This window comes from Diabrotica virgifera, chromosome 8 (assembly GCF_917563875.1).
Source record: "Diabrotica virgifera virgifera chromosome 8, PGI_DIABVI_V3a".
NCBI lineage: Eukaryota > Metazoa > Arthropoda > Insecta > Coleoptera > Chrysomelidae > Diabrotica > Diabrotica virgifera.
In genome coordinates this window covers 31,768,069-31,792,782 of record NC_065450.1, presented here as the reverse complement: position 1 = coordinate 31,792,782, position 24,714 = coordinate 31,768,069, and the positions used below count along the sequence as shown (strand labels likewise).

Genomic DNA, 24,714 nt, shown 5'->3' with positions numbered 1-24,714 from the left:
TTTAGAAATTATTGTTACCAAGTACTTTAAAACTATTTGACGTATCCTTATTATACTTGGCAGAACGTGTGGCTATTATACACCCTACTAAATTGTGATTAATAATCGTTTCTAGCTAGTGTCAGAGGCGTACGACAGGGGATAGTGAATGATTGACCCTCCCCAAATTCTACGCCACTGAGTGAATTACTATTTTAGCGAAATTTTTCGATTCTCCAATACTTTGTATGTAAATAACTTTATTGGTATCCATAAAGTCATCAGTTTGAGAGATATTGGAAGTTAAAAATGAATGTATGAATGAATCAAAATAAATATGCCGTTTCATTTTTAACGTCCAATATCTCGAAAACTAATAACTTAATCGTTACCAGTAAAGAGTATATTATTTACATATAAAGTATTGGAGAATCGAAAAATTTCGCGAAAATAGTAATTCCCTCAGTGGCGTAGAATTTGGGAAGGGTTAACCATTTACTATCCCCTGTCGTACGCCTCTGGTAGTAGCTAGAAAGTTTTATTTATTACAATTTAGTAGACTGTATAGTACCCACACTTTCTGCCAAGTATGATAAGGATACATCAAATAGTTTGAAAGTACTTGTTAAAAATAATTTTTAAATTTTTAATTAAAACACCCTGTAACTCAGTAAGTAGCCACATTTTATTTAAGTGATTTTAGACCAATCTTAATATTTTTAGGTCTAGAATCTACAACTTAGAGATTCGACATTCTTAATGAAACTTAACCCTAAAGGGGTCCGTAGTAATATAACTACAAGAAAAAAAAAATAAGGGAAAAAAAGACAAAAAAATTTGTAAATTAGTGAAAAATTCCCAAGAACCCAATTATCGAAACGGCATTTCAAAATATTTAATCCCCGCGACGTTATTAAAAAAACAAATTATAAACAAATTTGAATAATTTTCAAATGCCATTTTAGGGTGAAGTTTAATTGAAATTTAAATTTATCAATATATTTATCGAAAATATACATAAAAATAAAAATAATAAGATTTAACACAGGTGAATATTTCTTTGGCAACAACCGCGTTTTTGCAATTGAAAATAGAGCAACATTTAATAATCACATTCAATATCTCAAAAAATATTAAATATTTTTGGACCCATTTTTTTTATTAATCCTGATAACTTAGCGCAACTTCTCCTGTAAAATAAGATATTTTATAGTGCTTATTTAAAACGCTAAAAATAATTTTTTGCAAATTTGTTTTTTAAAGTTTTATGTATAATTATTTAAATAAATAGGAGGTCAAATTTAATTTAGTAAGACTTATGTGAAAGATTTACCCTTCTACTTTGAAGAAAACAATCCTATAGACCTTCATTAGTAATTGAATGACCTCAGCAGTTAAAAAAGTAATTTTTTTGCAAAAATGACCCCTTTTTAATTATTTAAACAATGATCCCCTTGTATGATTTGGATACTTTCTTGAAAATATCTTTTGTACCCACCTAAACTTTGATATAAAATTTGTTTCAACCTGTACGAATTTACATTTTGATTTACATGTAGTGTAATTTTATTTTACTAGACTAAAGTGATTATGTATCTTCTTACTATATATTTTAAGATTAATATACATTAGTCGCAGAATTTTGTACTTTTTGAATATAACTTTACAAAATGTTGATTATTTCAAGTATATTTTCATTATTTATGCATTAACAAATTTAAGGCATTTAGTTTTACTAAATCTTAAGTTAACTTACATATTACATTACTACATACTTGAAAAAGAAGAATCTGTTTTACAGCGATAAAATTTATAAACTACAAAACGTTTTACAGCGTTTTCAATATACGCGTTCTTTTTCACTTTCTCTGCCGTCCAAATTAACCTCGGACATGACCTTGTTCCTGGGCTATGAACCAGAACACATCCAGTATGATCCTTATACTTGCGTATTACTACTCTACGATAGTATGAGAAATCAACTGTAATCATGAAAATCCTTAGATAGGGAATTTTTTCTCGTCTTATGACCACCTTTTTAGCATTTGGAACCACTGTGCGTTGGTCCTGGCTTTCGCAGACTTTCGCAAAGCATTTGATACGATAGAAACAGCGTAATGAGAGCGTTGGAGGAAAGTCTTATAGATTATCGGTACTCCAAACTGATCAAAAAACATACACAATAATGCAACCAAGACCGTGAGGTTAAAAAAGATACAAAATATATAAAAATCAAAAGAGGAATCAGACAAGGAGACACGTTATCTCCCAAATTCTTTACATCAGTTCTGGAATATGTTTCCAAACAATTGGAGGGGGACGCAAAATGAGTCAATATCGACGGCGAAATGCTCTCCCAGCTAAGATTTGCGGACGAGCTTAAATTTGCTTAAATAGTTCTGATAACAGATAACTTAAGAAATTGAAACTATGCTTACTGAATTAGATGCCGCTTGTAAGAAAGTTGTTTTGAACATAAACAATACATGGCAAATCTGGTACCAAGCAAAAAATCTAAAAGCCGGCTGCAACGAAACAGCATTAGTTCATCACATAAATACTTCATCATCATGGCATCTACACTCCTAGCGGAGTGATTGCCGCCCTCTTTGGGCTCTTCTGATTCATTTGTCGCGGTGAATCAATCCGCGTTAACATTTTGGTTTTACAATTGGTTGTGTAACTTGGCATCTTCTACAATTTTTCTCCATTCGTTCCTGTTTTTGCTTGTGGTTACCCATTCTCTGACTCCCATCTTCTTAAGGTCCTCGGCTATCTGGTTCTTCCATCTGGTTTTGGGTCTCCTCGTGGTCTACCTGATACAGGTCTTCATTTGGTAATTTTCTTGATAACGGCTTCTGGATTTCTCTTTTCTATATGTCCCATCAATCTGAGTCTCTGTGCCTTGATAAATCTGACGATGTCTTCTCCTTTCAGAAGTTCTCTTACTTCGTGGTTCATGAGTTTTCTAAATTGATTATTACCTTAGTTTAGTGGGCCTGCTATCCTCCGAATTATTTTGCTCTCTAGGATCCTCAATCTTTCTTCCTCTTTCTGTGTGACACATTACTTCAGCACCAGACCAATATGACATATTTAAATATTGGTGAGTGTGAGTTTGAAAAGGTATAATACTTTATTAATAATAATACTTTAGATATTTTGGGGTCTTAGTTAATGGAACTAATGATAGAAGCATAGTAATTAATGACAGAATTCAGGCAGGAAACAGAACCTACTGGAAATACAACAACTTCCTCAAAGATAAGAAGCCTACTCTGAATACTAAACTTAAAATTAACAGAGCAGCAATTAGACCAGTAATCTACGAGCAATGATTTTTCTTTGGTAACAAAATATGACTTTCTGTTAAGTGAAGCCTTCTTTGAGTTTTCCTTAGTTTACAATAAGAATCTTAATCTTTATATTATTTGCATTTATAGATCACCTGACTCTTTCGTGGAACTATTTTTTCAGAACCTGCTAAATTTGTTAGATGACCTGCCCCATAAAACTAGAAAAATTTTATGCGGGGACCTTAACATTGATTATGCTGCTGCTAGTGCTACACAAATATCCTTGGTCAACATATTTGAATCGTATGGTCTAACAATGCACGTTGATTCTCCTACAAGGATTACAAAAACTTCATCTACCATAATTGATTATACTGTCTCAGATTTCTCACCCCTTGATGTCCACTCTTCAATTATTAATGCTGGACTATCTGATCATGAAGCAGTTTATACGAAGTTTAATATCTTAAGCAAACCCTCCTCGAAAACCAGACGTTTAGGCAGGATTTTTTCCACCCAGAACTTTCGTAATTTCCAAAATTTATGCTTAACCTCTGAGTGGCGCTTTTCTGCTAAGGACGTGGATAATAATTTCAGTGATTTTTAGATAAGCTTGTCTGTATCTTCAATAAAGCATTTCCTTTAATTGCAATTAAGCCAAAACATCGCAAACCCTGGAGGTGCAAAACCAAAAGGTATCCGAATATCTTCCAAGAATATGCGTTCTCTTCTCTATATCAAGAAATTTACTACCAACGTCTCTATCACTGAATATATCACCAAGTACAGGGCAACCTATCTTAAACTTATAAAATCAGCTAAAAAAGACTACTACCATAACCGTCTGGGAAGCTCTAAAAGTGTTGCAAAAGAAACTTGGTCCATAATAAACGATCTTCGAAATAAAACCCACACTGCTCAAACATTTTCCCTTCCAGACCCTGAAAATCTAAATGAATACTTTGTTAATGCGAGTAAAAATATTACATCAACTATTTTGCCACAACAAGATCCCATTTCCTATCTCCCTAATTCAAGAAAGGTCTCGAATTCATTCTTTATAAAACCAGTCGATAAATCTGAACTGATCCAAACAATCAATAGTATCAAAAGCAAATCTTCCTGTAGTACTGATGGTCTATCGATAAATTTTTTTTCTAATCTCACAGAAAATGCGTTAGAAGTCCTCATCTCACTAATTAATGATTCTTTTGAGAAAGGTAAATTTCCAGAGTGCCTGAAGACAGCCATCGTTATTCCTCTTCATAAGGGTGGTGAAATATCTAATACCTGCAATTATAGACCTATTGCACTACTACAGGTACTCTCCAAAATTATTGAGAGACTCATAAAAGCCCGACTTATGTCCTTTCTCGTTGATAACAAGATTTTATCACAAAATCAGTTCGGCTTTTTAAAGAATAAATGTACCACCGATGCCATTTTTCTGTACTGCATGAGGTTTATCAAGCATTAAACAATAATCTGCACACTGCCATTGAAAAATCTTTCTTTTTACTGATGATACCAATACCACTTGGAGCAACTCAAATATTGCAACTCTTCATGCTACTATAACTTCTGATCTACTTACAATAAAAACCTGGTCTGACTCTAATTTACTCTCGTTTAACGTAGATAAAACAGTAGCATTGTCTTATAAAGTAGCTCTTCAACCCTTACCTCTTAATAACAGCCAGATCAGTACCGTTGATTCTGTAAAATTTCTTGGTATTTTTTTAGACAGCAACCTTAAATGGTCCCACCATATCGATTTGTTAAGGAAGAAACTATCCTCAGCTTGCTATGCTATAAGATCTGTTTCGAATGAACTCAATTTAGCATCTTCTAAAATAACATATTTTTCTTTGTTCGAGTCACATCTTCGTTATGGTCTTCCTTTTTGGGGTTCTGGTACAGCTGCCCAATTCGATGTTATTTTCAAATTACAAAAAAGAGCAATAAGATATCTGTTTGGCCTCAGAGGAACAACACATTGCAGAAGTTACTTCAAAAATCACGGAATTTTAACCCTTCCATCTTTGTATATTTTAGAAACTGTTTGTTTAATTCGTAAACATCTACATGTCTTTCCACCAAGACCAAATCATGACTACTTCACGAGAAATTCTACGTTTGACGTCTATTTGCCGACCCCGTCCTCTGAGTTAGTAAAGATATCTATATTATATTCCGCAAAAAAACTTTACAACCATCTCCCTCTACAACTTAAATCTGCAGCATCTTTCCCCAAATTCCGAAAACTGACAAAAGCCTACCTATCTGAAAGACCATATTATTCAGTAGAAGATTTTCTAATCAATAACTAAGAAATTACAGTACCCTTTGCACAAGTAGTATTTTTATTATTATTTTTTATCTATATTTGGGTGTCATATGCAGCAGCTTCATTTTTAAACTTATTAATTACTAGGTAGACTATGCATTTGCAATTTATTTAAATTTTGCAATTGATTATTCTGTTTAACTTCAGATTTAGCCATACGGCTCACACTCCCTCTAAGGGGAAAATTGACTCATCCCAGATACCTACGGTATCAAAAGGATTGAGCTCTGGTGGGACTCTTTGTTATCAAGCCCTAGGTGACTTGGTATGCAGGTGTATCTCCCAAAAATTGTATCTCTGTACTTGGCGATCTTTTCAGTAAATTTAGTACGTAGATTATTGTTGTTAGGAATCGCCACATCAATGAGGGTTGTTTGTCTCGTTAATTTATTGACTAATACGAGATCTGGTCTATTATGCGCCACTGTTTGGTCTGTGAGCACAGTGCGGTCCCAGTATAGCTTGTAGTTGCCATCCTCAAGCATACTCTCAGGGACGTATTGATAATATGGGAGATGGTCGGTTTGGAGAAGTCCCAGCTTGATAGCTATATCCTGATGAAGGATTTTTCCCACTGCGTCATGCCGTTCCTTGTACTCAGTTGCAGCAAATGCCTGGCAGCCCCTGTAAGATGTTGGATGGTTTCTTGGGCTTGACATCCATATCGGCATCTGTCGTTTTGAACATGAGGGTCTTTGATGATATATTTCAGGTAATTTCTGGTTGGTATAACCTGATCCTGAATGGCCAGTAATGAACCCTCCGTTTCAGGGAACATCTTTCCTGATGTCAACCAGTAGTTCGACGCTATATTGTTGACATAATCTTGGCTGACCTCATTGGGATGTCGCCCATGCAGAGGTTTACCCATCCAGGCGCGCACTTTTTCGTCCTTAGTAAGGTGGTTTATGCGAAGTTCTGCTTCCCTCAGTTTTATCGGTGTTGTGTCATCTACTGCGCAGATAGCGCGATGTAGAGTAGATGTTTCAGCCTGCATCTGAAAATAAGATCTTAAATTAGCAATTTGTTTGTCTAATTGCTCACCTATATCCATAAGTCCTCTTCCTCCTAAATTCCGTTGTAATGTCGTTCTTTCTACTGCACTTTTTGGATGGTGTTTTTGTGCCTTTGTGAGGTGCGTTCTTACTTTTCGCTGAAGATTTTCTATGTCCGTTTTTGTCCACTTAACAATGCCAAATGAATAGCTAAGCGCGGAACATGCGTAGGTGTTTAGTGCCTTAAACAAATTTCTACTATTAAGGTGTGAGCGAAGCAGTTGTTTTACCCTTCGTATAAACTCAGTAGTTATCTCTGTTTTCATTTGTTTATGGTCAATTCTCCGCGCTTGCTTTACTCCAAGATATTTATACATATCGTTTTCACCCATGGCCTCGATGTTCTGGCCATTTTGCATATCGAATTCTCCGGGCTGTACTTTTCCTCTGACTATATTTAAAATACGGCACTTGTCTAGTCCGAAGTGCATGCTAATATCATTAGAAAAAGTTTCTACAGTTTTTAGCATCTCATCGAGTTGGTTTCGAGTGGAAGCCATTAATTTCAAATCATCCATATACAATAAATGATTAAGCTTCGCCACCACATTGTTGTTATTTTTGATGCTAAAACCTGCGTCTGTGGAGTTCAATAGCTGAGATAATGGGTTCATAGCTAGACAGAACCACAGTGGACTCAACGAATCTCCTTGAAACAGGCCCCGGCTGATTGCGATATTTTCAGTTTCGATGTTATTTTCACCAGGTATTTGAAGGTGAATTCTAGTCTTCCACTCCGTAATTATATGCTCTAAAAAGGTCACTATATTATCATCGACTTTATATATTCTCAATATATCTATAAGCCATTCATGCGGCACTGAATCAAAGGCCTTCTTGTAATCAATGAAGGCAGTAAAAAGATTCCTCTTTTTGGAATATGCCTGGTTAGAAATGACCGAGTCGATGATGAGTTGTTCTTTGCAACCCATGGAACCCTTAGCGCATCCTTTCTGTTGAGGCTCTATGATATGTTCAGAGCACAGTGTTGGTAGATACGCCGGGCTACACAGGATGTGACCAATTTGTACAAAGTTGGAAGACAAGTAATTAGGCGGTATTTGGCTGGTATATCCTGCGGATTAGAAATAACATGATTAATTAGTGTTGATAAGCATTCATGAACACTCCAAAACTTCTTGAGCCATAAGTTTTGAACTCCGTCTGGTCCAGGAGATTTCCAGTTGTGAAGCTCTTTGATGGTATTTGAGACTTCTTCAGTAGTGAAGGGTTCGTAAAGGGTGGTAATGTAGTGTTAGCAGTTTTGTGTCGTTTCTTCTATCCATCCAGCATTGTTGTTAAGAGCAGCTGGCGTGGAAAGTTGATTTCCCCAAAACTCATGAATTTCTTCTTGGCTTGGGTAAGTCTTATCGACACGTTCTACAGTGGAATTGAGTTTTCGATAGAACGCCTTTTCAGAACTTTCAAAAAGAGCATTTGTACAAGAATTCATCTGTACTCATTAGATATCTTTTAAAAAACACCCTTTAATTATCTACGCTAATTTCTTTCGGTTATTTAAATGTCATCATAAACAATTCCAACCTTCTTTCGTTACATAAACATTATTGACCTAGATCGTGAGGTGTAAGTATACATACAGCCACTATAAACACTTTTCAGGGTCGACGCTGACTTTGCACTTTTCAATATTAGAGAGATATCGAAACTCGGAGTTAAAAGTTCCTTTATTACAGGATCTTTTAATAAAGGACAAATACAGGACATGTGTAATGAGAGTTATCGAAAAGCAGTTTTAAGGGATCTTTTATTTTGACAAATGACATTAAATATTTTTGTAAATATAAAAATAACCTTATAACCTATAAATAAAATTCTATTTGTAATCGTAATCTCGTATAAACAAGACCATAGAAGAGTGAATAAGACCTTATTATAGAGATAAAAATTAAAATAAGAGTAAGAACAAGACAATTAAGAATAAGATCATTGAAAAGAGTAAAACGTTGAATTTAATTATTTTGTCATTTAAAGAACAACATAACCCATAATACTTAAACCATAGTACAACATGAAAGTGAAATTAGAAATACTATGTTATAAGGGAGTTAAGGAGTTGTTAAATACTTTTGCATATTATGGGTATACGAAATGGAGAATTTATGGACAATGTATCTGTTAGGGAGCAGTTGAAGTGCTGTGTAATTAATCACAAATTGCTTCAAGAGCTGTTATTGAAAGAACATTTTGTATTTTGAAGAGAAGATTTCCAATATTAATATGTGAAATAAGATGCAAGTTATATTTAAAGAATAATATGAGCTTGTTCAGTTTTACTAGTTTTACAGTTTCATTGAAATTTGCACTAACAAATATGAAGGTGGTGCGATTTAATCGAACAAGCTTTGTTGTTTATTTGGGTTTATATTTATGACTGCCGACACTAAATCCATTCGCCAAATCGAACATGCTGTGGCAGTACATTTTCAAACAGGAGCAAATCTAGTGCAACTACATTTTGTGTGTGTTTGTTTGTGGTAAAATTATTCGCAATTTAAGGCAAGTTTAAATGGTTAATGTTGATAATTTTATTTTTATTGGACTGCAGTTTGCTAGTAAAGTTATAAATAAATAGGTATAGTATATATATATAGTTTAATATTGGTGTCTGATGTTAAGTATTTTATTATTAGCAGTTTTTTAATAAATTTATAAATACATATTAATGTTTGATTTTACGTATCCTTTAAAATATGTTATATCACTTTCCGTTAAAAGGACTTCCACAACTAGCAAAAATGTATGAACAATTTGTTTTAACGGGTTTTGTAGAACCGTTGATACACAGATGCGTTGCAGAGCACATATACAAAATTAAACAGATTGTGGATGAGTGGAATGCCCTATACAAAGCTTGAACGCCACAAAAGCGACTAAAATCCAGGAAAAGCTTCCTTGGAACAGTGCAGGATGAGTATTTTCCTCTTCCCTAGGTTCAATGAACCAGACAATCTCTAGACCTAGACTTTAAAACACGGAAAACTATAAATAGGATAAGACCAGGGGTCGCTCCAGTAAAATCAAACATTATAAAATGGAGGAAAATAGACCAAGCTGATGTGAACTGTGACTATGGAAAAATACAGAATATGGAACATCTTCTTACATGCAGAAACTATCCTTGTACCCTCGAAGATTTGTGGCTCGGCAATAAAGATGGAGCCGACATAGCCCAAAACTGTGTTTTAAAGGACAAAAATAATAGATGAATTAGCTTTATGGTGGATGAATTATTTTGACAGTATATTTAAATAAACAAAAGCTGATGGCACGAAAGTGTAATACTTTTGGTTCAAAACGATATAGATTCTAATACATCAAGGATAAAAAATTTCAAAAATAAATACTTAAACCACTTAAATCTTTGTTTTATTGTATGAACCCGTTTATATTTTAATACCATTTATGTTATATATCTGTTGAATTGAACTCTACCTTTGAATGCAGAATTTGAACAAATCCTAAACTTTTCCACAATGTCTCAAGTATGATACTTGTGCATTCAAATTAATTGAAATTAGGTAGGTACATCTTATATATCTGTAATAAAAATATTTATTTATATACAAAAATGTCTGGAGTTTAAATGAGTTGTAAAGAAATTCTATGTCTGATTATTGTAGGTAATTATTAAACACTAAAATTATTTACAAAAATTATATTTAAATTCCTGTTTACAAACTTTTTCTAATAACTCAATGGTCTTAAATATTCTTTTTTATATTGATTTGGGTCAAAACATTAATAATCTATATCTGAGAATAAACTGTTATTCCTTTATTTAGGAGTTCTTTTTAATAAATAAAACTTCAACTTAGATCAAAAATATCCAGATGTGATAAAAACATAAATAGAAGTGAAGTTAGACGACTTTCTTTTCTTGTTTCTTCACATAATTTGACAAATATGTCACATTTTTGACACGTTACGTCAAAATACAGGATCCTTTATTAAAAGATTTTTGTCCTTTATTTTTCCTTAAATACAGGCGGCCTGTATTTTATTACAGGACAAAAATAAAGGATGTGATACTGCGCTTGCGTATATGTCAAAATAAAGGATCTTTTATTAAAGGACGATGTTAAATGGGGTTTCGATATCTCTCTATTTATACAACCAAAACATATAAGGGATTCCTCATTACACATTCCACATTCGTCATTCTATTATTAGATGTAAGATTATTCACATTAAAAGAGAGTGTCATCTACACTCCGCGGGGACGACGTTACGTAGGTTGTTACCAGCTTGTACGCATGCGAGTATAATAAAACAACTTCAACAGTGAAACGACTAGTAATCATTCCATTCCTCGGATAAGGGTTAACCACCCTTACCGGGAGAAGATAGCCCTAGTAATCCTGGACCATCATACATTGTCGCTTTTGCGGTTGTTACTAACTTTGTACCTCCTTAGTCGTCCTGAATAAACGGAGAGCTTTTGTTTTAATGTATCCAGACACTGATGGGCTGTGTTGTTTTCTGGATCATATCTTGAGTGTCTTGCGGTAGTCAGCATTATATCTTCAGCTCTTCTGATGACTTTTCTACTTGTTACACCTCGTATGTATTCTGTGACTATACCAATATCCTTACGTAATAATTCGATCTTTCCATTAACTTCATTATTATTATTATTATTATTGTAAATATATTGACGACTTATGTAATTTTAGTAAATTAGATTGTTATTGTTTTGTATTCTTGACTTTTTATAAGCTTTGTCGATAAAATTGTAAAATTTTTCATGACAATAAAGCATATTTCTATTCTATTCTATTCTAATCACATAAATACTTAGGTCATGGAATTCACATTGAAAGGGACAACCAAACCGCTGAACCGCAAAGAAGAATCACTTTAGCACGGACAGCATATGGAGCTTTATCAGATATGTATCTTTAAAAAGTAACACGCCAAATTTCTTTAACAACATTTCCTTTACCCAGACCACAGCAACCGAACTAAAAGTAGCAGGAAAAAGAAGAATGGAACGGTCGTTACTGGGATTGACTGTCAGAAACAGGGTTAGAAACGAGGAAATAAGGACATGCCTCACATATGTCATAGAACGCATAGCATGGCTGAAGTGGGACTGGGCGGGACATGTGGCCAGAATGAAAGACATTGCAACTTCTTCTTTTTCTTGTGTCACTCCTACCGGAGATTGGAAATCATCAAGGCTATCCAGACCTTGTTTACAGCTGACCTAAAAAGTTCATTAGTGGTGCAGCCAAACCACTCTCTCAATTTCCGCAACCATGACATTCTTCTACGGCCTGGATTCCGTTTTCATTCTATTTTTCCTTACATTATATTTTAAAGTAATGCGTATTTATGACCTCTCATCAGGTGACGAAAATATTCGAGTTTTCTTCGTTTTATCGTTAGCAAAATTTCTGGGTCTTTTCCTATCCTTCGTATTACTTCAAGATTTGTGACTCTTTCAACCCAACTTATCTTCAGCATTCGACGGTAGCACCACATCTCGAAACTTTCAATATTTTTTATGTTGTTCTGTTTGAGAGTCCAGGCCTTTACACTGTATAATAGCGTGTTAAATACGTAGCCTCTTAGCATTCTTAATCGTAGAGGGATGCTTATATCTCTGTTGCAGAAGAATTTTCTAATTTTTATGAAGGTGGCCCTGGCAATTTCGATACGTCTTTTTATTTCATTGTTTTGGTCTCCAGTTTCGTTTATTAAAGTTCCCAAGTATTTGTAACTTGATACTTTTTCAATTTGAATGCCGTTTATACTAATATGTGCTGGTTGTGTCATGTTTTTACTGAGGACCATATACTTGGTTTTTTTGATATTGATGTTTATGCCATAATTGTTGCAAGCAATATTTATGTTTGTTAGTAATCGTTGTAATTCTTCTACTATTCTTGCAACTAGTAAAGTGTCTTCCGCGTATCGAATATTATTTACAACCTCTCCATTGATTACGATTCCTTCGTTTGCTTGCAAAAGGGCTTCCTGGCAGATGCTTTCACTATATACATTAAATAACAGTGGTAACAAAATGCATCCGTATCATACTCCTTTACGTATTTCTATTGCTTGTGATGTCTCATTCTCTATTTTGATGTTAGCTTTCTGATTCCAATATAAATTGAGAATTATTCGCAGATCTTTATTAACTATGTCTTTTCTTTCAAGAATGTATCTTACTTTATCGTGGCGTACTCTGTCAAACGCTTTTTCAAAATCGATAAAACATGCATGTACTTCTTGATTAACGTCTAGGCTTCTTTGTGTAAGAACATTCAAACCGAAGAGAGCTTCTCGAGTACCTAGTCATTTTCTGAACCCCATCTGTGTATTACTAATATCTGACTAACTTTTGATAATCTCGGTTGTGGATGATTTTTAGAAATATCTTTAGAAGATGGCTCAATAAAGATATTGTTCGATGTTCTGAACATTATTTTGCATTGGATTTCTTTTTCAGTGTAACGAATGTAGACAACAGCCACTCTTGAGGTATAATACCAGTATTGTATACTGTGTTAAATAAGTGCAATATTATGGCTATTGATTCATCATTCAAGAGCTTTAGCAATTTAGTTGGAACCTCATCAGTTCCACTTGCCTTTCCAGTTTTGGAATTTCTAAGTGCCGTTTCTACTTCACATTTTAGGATTTCAGGTCCCGTTCCACCATTTACCTGGAGAATGTTATTTCTGTTGTCCTCAAACAATTCTCTTATGTATTCACTCCATCTATTAATTTTCTCTGTGGACAGAGAAAATTACTACATGTGTGTGACATTACAACAATGGACACAAAAAATTACAACGTGGAAACCACCAGCAGACAGAATAAGTAGAGGTAGATCACCTACACGATGGACAGACGACGTCAAAAGAATGGTTGAAAATTGCTGAAAAGTAAAGTATGTTTATGAAAGTAAAGATGATTCAGATTTGATTACAGAACAGGGCAGGGCCTCGATTTTTGACCCTTCGCTTCGTTATCGAAAGTATTCGTTTCGTATTTGTTTAGTATACGAAGCGCATACGTTCGATAACGAAGCGAAGGATCAAAAATCGAGGCCCAGCTACTATGTGCTTATACGTATTTCGGCTTTAACTTAGCCTCATCGGAGCACTTGTGTGTAGACACTGAACTGGAATCAAATATGTTCATCTCTTCAGTGCAGTGTAATTAATAAAATAATTACCAAGGTTGCAACTAGCACCATCATGAATACTTAGTCAAAAGAGACAGGAACTAAAATTCGAATCGTTATCCTCTGCGCATTTTAAGATGGAAAATACAAAGCAGAACAGAGTGGTGAATTAGTCGACAAAAGGATCTATAATTGCATCCACAACTTGTCGTGAACCGTGATAACAATCTTTAGCGAACTAGCTCATTTTATACCCACAAAAGTGAATACAAATAAATGAAAAGTAAAGATGACTCAGATTTGATTCAGAACAGGGCCTCTACTACGTGCTTATGAGGCCAAGTTAAAGACGAAATACGTATGAGCACATAGTAGAGGTCCTGTTCTGAATCAAATCTGAGTCATCTTTACTTTTCATTAGACTTATTCGTGGAACGTATCATGAACTGACCCAGAGGGAGATCGCCTGCGCATTACGTTTTCAGAGGGAAATATTCGACCTTATTGAACGTCCAATTTTGTAATGCGCAGGCGTTCTCCCTCTAGGTACGTTCGGGGTATACAGCGCGAAAAGGCCTATTTATTTATATTCACTATTGTGGGTATAAAAGGAACTATGTAGTTCGCTAAAGATTGTTATCACGGTGAACGACAAGTCGTGGATGCAATTATAGATCCCCTTGGCAACTAATTCACCACTCTGCTCTGCTTTGTATTGTTCATCTTAAAAAGCGCAGAGGATAACAATTCGAATTTTAGTTCCTGCCTCTTTTGACTAAGTACAGTAAGTTTTTTTAACATACCTATATCACGATGATGAGGACAATTTTGATATTCAACCATATTACTTTGAAGCGGATTCGTGGAAGTAGGTTCTTTCTTTTCCTTTTCCGTTTCTTTCGGTTCTGTTTTGCTTTCACTGGGTGGCGATGTCATCACATTGGTTTCTGCCACATTCGTAAGCATACTGCCCAATTTTTTGGCACAATAATGTGCTAATCTTCGTGACAGCAGTTCTGACTGAACAAATTCGTCTAAATACTGAAGGGTTAGAGGAAGAAACAGTCTTAAAATACCATCGTCACCTGGCAGTTGAGCTTTTTGTTTTTCGAGTAATTCTACTATCCAGTTCAGGACCTCCTGCCTGTCTGTCAGTCCTATATAAAACAAATCAATTATAATTACATTACACAGTATGGATTACAAAGTACAACTATTAATTTATAGTAATGTATAGTATTGAAAATTTCAATATATATGACATGTTTGAGGGCAGGTTTCACCAACAACAAATAAATCGGTGAATAGTTATTCGGCGAAAAGAATTAATTAGTCGATTACATTTTTATTGTTTTTCAATATAATTTTAATAATTTAAAGTTAAACTGACGAATTTTCTTTGTTATATTGTTCTATAATTTTTGTTATATTGTTATATTTTCTTTGTTATAGATATTTAAAGCGAGATTAACTTGCCAATTAATTCGAAGATAAATAAATAAAATAAGTTTATTTGACGTTTGTAAAACGTAGATGTCAGTTTTATTGGTCGAATAACTTTATTTATTGAATAAACTACTCTTCGTTGTTGGTGGAACAGGCCTAGTTATACAAATAACATGTTCTAAGTACCCTCCTGTATTGGATGCACAATTTGTACCGCTTTTGCATATTTGTGGCCATAATGTATGTATGGCCGTACTGAAAAATACTGTTGCATCTCTAATTTTCACCAATGTTAAACTGGTGAAACACTGGTTACGCTGTTTTCAACAGTATTTTATATCAGGTACTCTCCCGATATGCATGACATTAATACCTAACTAGAGGGTAGCAGAAAATGCAGAGGCAGTTTATATAAAATGCAAATCTAACAATAAAACACTGAAAACTTTTGTTTTCAATAATTCCACAAAATTTATTATAAATTAATGTCCCTACAACTGTTTCGGCAGAGTGCTTTTCTCAGGGAATGTATAAGTTTGTTTCTCAACACACAATTTTTGTACGGTCCCGGTGCACAAATCGTCACCGTTTTGTACCGCTTGTACCGATGTTCATCATTTGTACCGTCCGGTGACGGTAATTCGAAAACTGGTCCTATAGTGCGCAGGTCTGCCCAAAGAGTATGATGATCGTCACGAAACTGTCACTGGCTGATCACAATTTTTGTTGGAACACTCGGAAGGACGATGCTATGAACGATTATCTGTTTGTTGGAACATACTTTGTTTACTGCGTAAGAGCGTGATCGTTACATGACGGTTTTTTGTTGTGTTGGAACAAACCTTATGCATCTACACTTTATAGTTTTTAACTGAATAAGTTAAGGAGGGGACCTGTTTATCTTAAGTTGGTCATTCAGAATTATATCTGTATTTTTTAATTTGTTAATTTCCATAGATTCTAATAGCTTAGGCCTTTTATTTTGAATGTTGAGAATTTGAAAATGGTGAATAAAAGAAAGAGTTTGATCAAGAATGTGAGGTATGTAGAATCTGTTTTTCTGTCAATGTGTCATCTGTGTGAATCTATCCTTAGTGCTTGTTGCACCACTGGCCATTAGCGGCCATCTATCCTCCAGTTATAAATCGTGCCGTTAGGGTGACATTTTAGACGTGACTGAACAGATAAACTATAAACTATTGTGGGGTACCCCAGTGTACCAACGACGTGACTAAAATCAGTAATATTGTTCTGCTTAAATCAGTAATATTGTATGGCTTCTGAAAGAGTACACTCTGAGTGCAGTATGTACTGTGAAAAAATAAATAAAAAGAAGTTCGAAATTGGCTTTTCAAATAGACGTTTCTCTTGTCTCTTATATCTCAAGAAAGGGAAACATGTTTAGGTTTTCTCTGCCCTTCATCACGATAATAAAATAGATATAAATATAAGGGAACTACAAGAACCTGAAATAAGTTTCTACAACTTCACGAAGCAAGAGTGGACGTTGTTGATGAGCTCTTGGGAACATATATAATGTGTCGAGTCATTATAAAATATGGCAGTGTCCGTGTTTAAAAGATATTTCTGCTTTATACATACGGCGAGCCATATGGTTTGTTTTTCGTTGTTTTAAGGTGAAGGGATGATGGGCTTACTAGCCTGCCCACTTGAGATTGAAACGATAAGAATGTATTGCAGTTTTAAGGAATGTGTAGATATTGGATATTATGTTTTTAAGTCAGTCGAGTTTGTAACATTCTTCGGATAACATCCAAATAAAAACTTTATTTTAAGCTACACTTGCGTATTTTTAATAGGGGTAATTTTCTGTAAACGAAAGTTATTTTCTTTAATTTGATTTCGAACCAGGGATCTTTGCGTGAAGTAACTCGTGGACATCCCTACGTAACATTTTGGCGACCGCGATAAGGACTTAGATATATACGGGTGTGCTTAAAAGTTAGTTGTTTCCGCTTATTTAGTGTAAACTTTTTTCCGGCGAATAAATTCGTTTGTCGTGAGGCTCGGCCGAAGTTTTTACCCTTGTAAGCGAGAAATATGGCATTAGAATTAGAAACAAAACGCCGAACAGTGCTTCGTACTGTTTTTACGGCAGCTGCTAATGTTTTGGACAATTTGTTATCTGAAACGGTGGACACTCGACCCTGGCAACAAACTAGTGTACAGTGGGAACTTTTACAAGTTAAGTACAATGAGCTTTGTGTCGTGGAAAGTGCGGTATTTGAAGCTATGGTCGAAAAGGCTTCCGAAGCAGAATTAATCAGTGAGATGGAGGCAAAGGATAGATACAGCACACGCTACTATGAACTGAAGTACAAATTTGAAGACAGACCCAGTTTAGTAAGTTCAGAGTCATCACTAAAAGGTAAGCGCAGTTTTAAATTACCTCCAATCGAATTCAAGAAATATTCTGGGGACTTGATAGATTGGCTTCCATTTTGGTCGCAGTTCAGAGTAGTGCATGATGATCCATCGATTGATTTAAACGACAAAATAGCTTATTTGAGACAAGCCACTGTAGACGGTAGTAAGGCCAGACGTTTAGTGGAGAGTTTTCCTGCAGTAGCCGATAATTACTCAAAAATTATAAAGAGTTTGAAGTCTAGGTTTGGCAGAGAGGATCTCCAGATTGAAGTATATATTAGGGAACTCTTAAAGTTAATTTTGAGTCGAGTTTCTAGTAGTTCTTGTAATGTTTCTGCACTATATGATATGATAGAGAGTCAACTTCGTTCACTTGAGACCTTAGGCATAACTGCTGACAAATATGCGGCAATATTGTATCCCCTTATTGAGTCATGTTTACCGGAGGATATGATCAGACTATGGCATAGATCTTCACAGTTTTTAAGGCCTTCTGGTTCCGTATCCATGCACAATGTCGAAGAATATGCAGAAATTTCAACTTTGGAGACAAGATTAAGTGGGCTAATGAGTTTTCTACAAAATGAAGTTCAAAATGAACAAAAAATTAATTTAGCAATGGAAGGTTTTGGTTTATCGACTGAAAATAAATGTAAATCCAATAACCTGGTTGAAAAGAAGAATATAAAATTACCAAAGCAAGGAACTGATCAGCCATCAGCGACCGCGGCTGGGTTGGTAAATTATGAGGTTGACAGGTGTATTTTTTGCGAAGGACAGCATGACAGTATCAATTGTTTTAAAGCACAAAAATTGTCTATGGAACAGAAACGACGAACATTGTCAGAGAAGAAAGCCTGTTTTCGATGTTTGAAGGTGCGACATTCTTCGAAGAACTGTAGAGCACGTTTGAATTGTATTTTGTGTTGTAAATCCCATGTTGTTTTGATGTGTCCTGATTTACCTGTTAACAAAATTGATACATCGACCTCAAGTATCAGCCGCTCGGAAGAAAATAGGACTGAGGATCAGACGCTTGCGAATTTGAATAATACACAGGTTTTTTTACAAACTCTGCGAGTAAACATAAGAAGTGCACATGGTACTAAACAAGTAAGGGCACTTATTGACACTGGATCGCAGAGAACATATATTTTACAGCGTACCGCACAAGAAATGGGTTTTTCTGCTAAAGGAACGGAAAATATCGTACATACGTTATTTGGCGGTAAAAGTACTTCTGAACAACGACATAAATTATACAAGGTAACTGCGAGTGAAGGAGCTTACTCTTGTTCATTTGATGCCTTAGATCAACCAAAAATTTGTGCAGATGTCTCTCCTGCTTATCACGGCCCTTGGGTTGAGGAACTTAGTGACATGAATATTTCGCTCAGCGATGTCGGACATATAGCACCAATTGAGATTTTGTTAGGAGCTGATGTTGTAGGCAAATTGTATACAGGAAGGAAATATCAGTTACAGTGTGGTCTTGTAGCAGTTGAAACTTTGTTAGGTTGGACTCTTATGGGCAAGGTGCCGGCAGTTGCTTCTAATTTCAGCACATCTATGATGTCGATTGCGTTGTTTGTTGATAGTTCTTCTGTGGCGAAACTCTGGGAGCTTGATATTATTGGGATAACCGATCCTGTAGAAAAATTGACACGAGAGGTGGCGGCCAAGGAGGCTAAGAATTTTTTCTATGAGACTATCCGATGTGACAACGAAGGTAGGTATGAGGTTATGTTACCTTGGTTGAACAAGCATCCTTTAATTTCAGATAATTTAGTTGTCGCTAGAAGAAGGTTAGATACTACTTTAAATAAGTTGAAAAGGTCAAATTTGTTTGAATCGTATAATTTAATATTCAATGAGTGGTTGAACGAGGGTGTGATCGAAATAGTAAATAATCCCGAAGAGAATAATTGTGTGCACTATTTGCCTCACAGGCCCGTTATTAAAAATACTAGCGAAACCACGAAAATTAGGCCAGTCTTTGATGCATCATCTCATGAACAGGGTCGTCCTTCTTTGAACCAGTGTTTAGAGGTAGGGCCTAATCTTATTGAACTTATTCCTTCTGTGTTATTACGGTTCAGACAACAAAAAATAGGTGTTGTGTCGGATATTCGAAAGGCTTTTCTTCAAATTTCTGTACATTCGAAGGACAGAGATTTTTTGAGGTTCCTATGGGTAAACAATGAAGGAAAGGAATTTGTATTTCGACATAGGAGAGTTGTTTTTGGAGTCAACTGTAGTCCATTTCTTCTGGGTGCTACTATAGAATTTCATTTGATAAAGGCGCTGGAGAAGTGTTGTAATGATATGCCGTACTCTAAAAATACAATTGAAAGGCTTATGATTGGGTTCTATGTAGATAATTGTGTGACTAGTGTTACTGATGAGAATGAGTTGAGAAAGTTCGTATCAGAAGCAACTGCCATCATGGAGGAAGCTAAGATGGATTTGAGAGGGTGGGAGTCTTCTGGTAGTACAAAAACAGTTGTACCTGTTCTTGGTCTTCTCTGGGACTCCTCAAGAGACACACTAAAAATCAATGGTGAAATTTTTCAGGGAGTGGTCGGAAAAGAACCCATAACTAAGAGACTGATGCTTTCTGTAGCTCAGAGTATATTTGACCCTATTGGTTTTACCTGTCCAGTATCTCTGTTCTCTAAACTGTTGCTGCAGAAACTTTGGGAAAAGCGCCTGGGATGGGATGCACCAGTCGAGAATGACATGGCTGAGGAATTTTGTCAATGGGTTACTCATCTTCCTGAACTGTCGAGTATTGAGATTCCACGTTGGATCCAGGCTGGGCCCATTGAAGCTGACCATTGGAGTTTGCACACCTTTTCAGATGCAAGTAAGAAAGCTTATGCAGCCGTAGTGTTTTTGAGAGTTCTTCGGAATGATGGTGTTTCGATTTTTCTTATAGCAGCTAAGAGTCGTGTGGCTCCTTTGAAGAAGATTTCTATACCTAGATTGGAACTGTTGGCAGCCACTATTGGTGCTAGACTTTATCAGTCAGTCAAAAGACAATTTTCTCAGCATGTTGAGTCTTATTTTTGGAGTGATTCCACTACGGTTCTTTCTTGGATTCAACGTAAGGATGACTGGTCTGTTTTTGTTTTTAATAGAGTTCAGGAGATTAGAAATTTAGCCAATGCTGAGTGTTGGAAATATGTGCCTGGTTCTCTCAACCCTGCCGATCTTCCATCAAGAGGCTGTGGTGTTCGGCAATTGTTCGAATCTCGATGGTGGGAGGGCCCGGAATGGTTGTACAGAAACGAAAATTATTGGCCCCAACAAAAAGTAGAGGTTGATGAAGAAGAAGTCGGCACTGAGAAAAAGAAAAAAGCCATTTCGTCACTATTGAATATGACGTCCGACGATTGGCACCTGCGTTACTTTTCTCAGTACACAAAACTGTTAAGAATGATGGCTTGGACGGTACGATTTTGTTACAATACGAGAAATTCAAATGGAAAACTTACAGGCGAATTGGTCGCGGAGGAAATCGACAAAGCCGAAATGTTTGTGTTGAAGTTAGTGCAGAAAGAAGCGTTCGGTTCAGATACGAAACGAATTTCCTCGCTAAACACGTTTGTCGATGAATTTGGACTTATACGTTTAAAAACTCGCGTTACCGAGAGAATTGACACGGAAGATTTTCGTCTGCCTATCTTACTTCCGGGTGAACATTTTATAGTGCGCAAGTTGATTTTGAGCTTACACAAAAACTCTTGTCACGTTGGTACACAGGGACTGCTTAGTTTGCTCCGCGAAAAATATTGGACTTTAGGGGGTAGACGGATTGTGCGGTCCATTTTAAAAGAATGTGGTGTGTGCAAGAGACAAGATGGGAAATCGTTCGAAGTACAAACGCCTTCATTGCCGGCCGATAGAGTTCGAGATGCTGCAGTGTTTGAGATTTCCGGGGTGGACTTAGCTGGGCCTCTTTACTTGAAATCGGGCGAGAAGGCATGGCTTTGTTTGTTCACTTGTGCCGTTTATCGCGCAGTTCATCTAGAACTCGTTACCTCCTTGTCAACAAATGCATTTATTCAAGCTTTCCGTCGCTTTGTTGCCAGGCGTGGACGCCCGAGAACGGTTTATAGTGACAATGGAACGAATTTTACGGGACTTGAGAACGCGCTTAAGCAATTGGACTGGAACATGATCGCGGAATATAGTTCTACACAACGTATTAAGTGGCGTTTCAACCCCCCTACAGCTGCATGGTGGGGTGGATTTTGGGAGCGATTAATAGGTATTGTGAAAGGACTTTTGCGAAAAGTTTTGGGTCGAGCGTCTCTCAATTATGAAGACTTATTGACATTGTTGTGTGATTGTGAGAGTATAGTCAACTCGCGGCCATTGACGTATATTTCGGATGATCCTACTGAGTTAGCCGCGTTGACGCCAGGTATGTTTTTACGTGAGCAAGTCAGTTACGAGTTGCCGGATTGTGATTTGCTAGAGCAGAATTCTCTCACACGCAAAATACGCCGTTTGCAAGAGTTGAGAAGTCATTTGCGAAAAAGATTTCGTGCTGAATATCTGGCTCAACTCAAAGCGGGAACGAAGAAGACGAAAGTGTCTAAAGTGTCTATCGGGGATGTCGTTTTAGTAGGCAACGAAAACATCAAGCGTCTTCAGTGGCCTTTAGGAAAAGTTATTGAACTTTTACCCGGTAGAGATAATCAGGTGCGGTTAGTTCGTCTTGCGACAGCACAAGGCCAACTTCTGAGACCGTTGCAAAGGCTTTACCCAGTGGAAGTCGTGGAGGCAGTTACTGCTGGCGAGAATATCCAGGGCATTACCCTACGGGATGCGGCTCCAAAGACAGTGCCTCAAGAGAACGGTTGTCAGCTCCAGGCTGAGGAAGAATCAAGTGAAATAAGTGCGGGAGTGACAAAAAGCAGAGCACCCGATCTAAATGAAAGATGTACGCGAAGTGGCCGGGTAGTTAAAACTCCTGTAAGATTCAAGTGACATTTTCTTGACTTGATTTTTTCATGACTCTGTTTGTTTTTGATATATTTTACTTTTTACTTTATTTGATATTTTATTGTAATTTTTCGTGACTCTGTATTTTTTGAGAAATTTTGTCAAATTCCCCAAGGTGGGAGAATGTCGAGTCATTATAAAATATGGCAGTGTCCGTGTTTAAAAGATATTTCTGCTTTATACATACGGCGAGCCATATGGTTTGTTTTTCGTTGTTTTAAGGTGAAGGGATGATGGGCTTACTAGCCTGCCCACTTGAGATTGAAACGATAAGAATGTATTGCAGTTTTAAGGAATGTGTAGATATTGGATATTATGTTTTTAAGTCAGTCGAGTTTGTAACATTCTTCGGATAACATCCAAATAAAAACTTTATTTTAAGCTACACTTGCGTATTTTTAATAGGGGTAATTTTCTGTAAACGAAAGTTATTTTCTTTAATTTGATTTCGAACCAGGGATCTTTGCGTGAAGTAACTCGTGGACATCCCTACGTAACATAATGTTTCACGAAATAGTAGAAGATGGCCCCTTACATTGTTTTGCTCCGACATCACTTAGAATATCTTTTTTCTAAGACGTAAATGTTTTTTTATTTGAAGCTTGAACTTTATGTTACTGATATAATTTTTTTATACCAAGAGACAGTCTTTGTGTAATTTAAAAGTTTTCTGAATTTGTCTGATTTTAATGTTCTTGAAAATTAACAAATTTGAGTAAAATTGGATTTGACTACATACTGTATTTTATTTCATTGTTTTTCGGTTAAGCTCAATAAATACCACTAAAATGGTATTAAAAATTGAGACAAACAGCTCCCCCCCTCCTTAACTTAAGGACTATAAAGTGTAAACACATAGTAAATAGTGTGGAAATACATTGTAATAAATTTTGTGGAAGCATTGAAAACAAATATTTTCAGTAAATTTCAAATTTTCAATAAATTGTTAGATAAAATGAACTTTCAACAAGTAACAGTCGAATCCATCACTTATTTCAAATGTACATCCATGCATAGGCATGGTAAAAAGAAGTATATATATACAATATACAGGGTGTAACAAAAATACAGGTCATAAATTAAATCACATATTCTGGAACCAAAAATAGTTCGATTGAACCTAACTTAACTTAAAGTCTATTCGGTAGACTTACACCGGTCATGGATTAAGAAAGAAATGAACGAATTTACTGGTCCGCTGTAGTTTAACTATTTACACATGGGCGCAGTAATTTTTTATTTGAGGAGGTTCTTATATAAATCAAATAATTTTAAATTTTAGGTTTAAATTTTAAATTTTTTATAGTCTCAGAAGCCTAAACGACATAATTTCGTGATTCTTTATAACAGTTCATTATCCGTAGCCAAAAATCAATATACCTAATATTAATTGTTGCATGAATATCAATATAATAAAAATAAAACAAATTATAACTTATAAAAGGTAGAAGGCTAAACGTTGCTGTATTGTTGATGTTTTAATTTAATCTCTAAAATGGTTTTCTATAAAGTCACAATCAATTTAAGTGATATATTGACGTTGGATGTTTTTAAATTAAAGTCAATTGACGCGTGTAAAAAGCGTTTATATGACATTGTAAACTAATTTGAGCTTGTTTTATTCTTTTATCAGATCGCATGTTTTCTATGTTAGTCATGTATATTTTATAGTTTATATGTATAATGGGGTATTTTTCCCGAAAATAAAAATTATTAAAAACAATATTATAATATTACGTATGTACCTACAATATCTACAAATAGTTTCGATTTCAAACAAATCACGCCTTGAAAAGGATCCGGAAATCCTACAGCAGGGCATTATGTAAACATCAAATATTTAAGTAAAATGCTAAATATTATTAAGTCAATATACGTACCAATTTTTTTTACTAAAATGATTTAGTCGTTATTGTTCACACTATCATCGCCATCGCTGTCATCATCATCGCTGTCGTCACCGTTAATTGTTATTATGATTGGGCTTATTTCGTTAATTTTATTTTCACGAATCCACCAATCCTCAATTAA

The 24,714-nt window shown here is 35.5% G+C and overlaps 1 protein-coding gene across 2 annotated transcripts in view; it reads right to left on the bottom strand.

Annotated features, from left to right (window-relative positions):
• The window catches only part of LOC114344448 (mediator of RNA polymerase II transcription subunit 12), a 268,924-nt gene that overhangs the window by 145,146 nt on the left and 99,064 nt on the right, over nucleotides 1-24,714 (bottom strand). For both annotated transcript variants that reach the window (XM_050659395.1, XM_050659396.1), the window contains exon 4: nucleotides 14,640-14,993. In XM_050659395.1, the coding sequence (XP_050515352.1) occupies nucleotides 14,640-14,993 (354 nt within the window). The remainder of the gene's footprint in view (nucleotides 1-14,639; nucleotides 14,994-24,714) is intronic.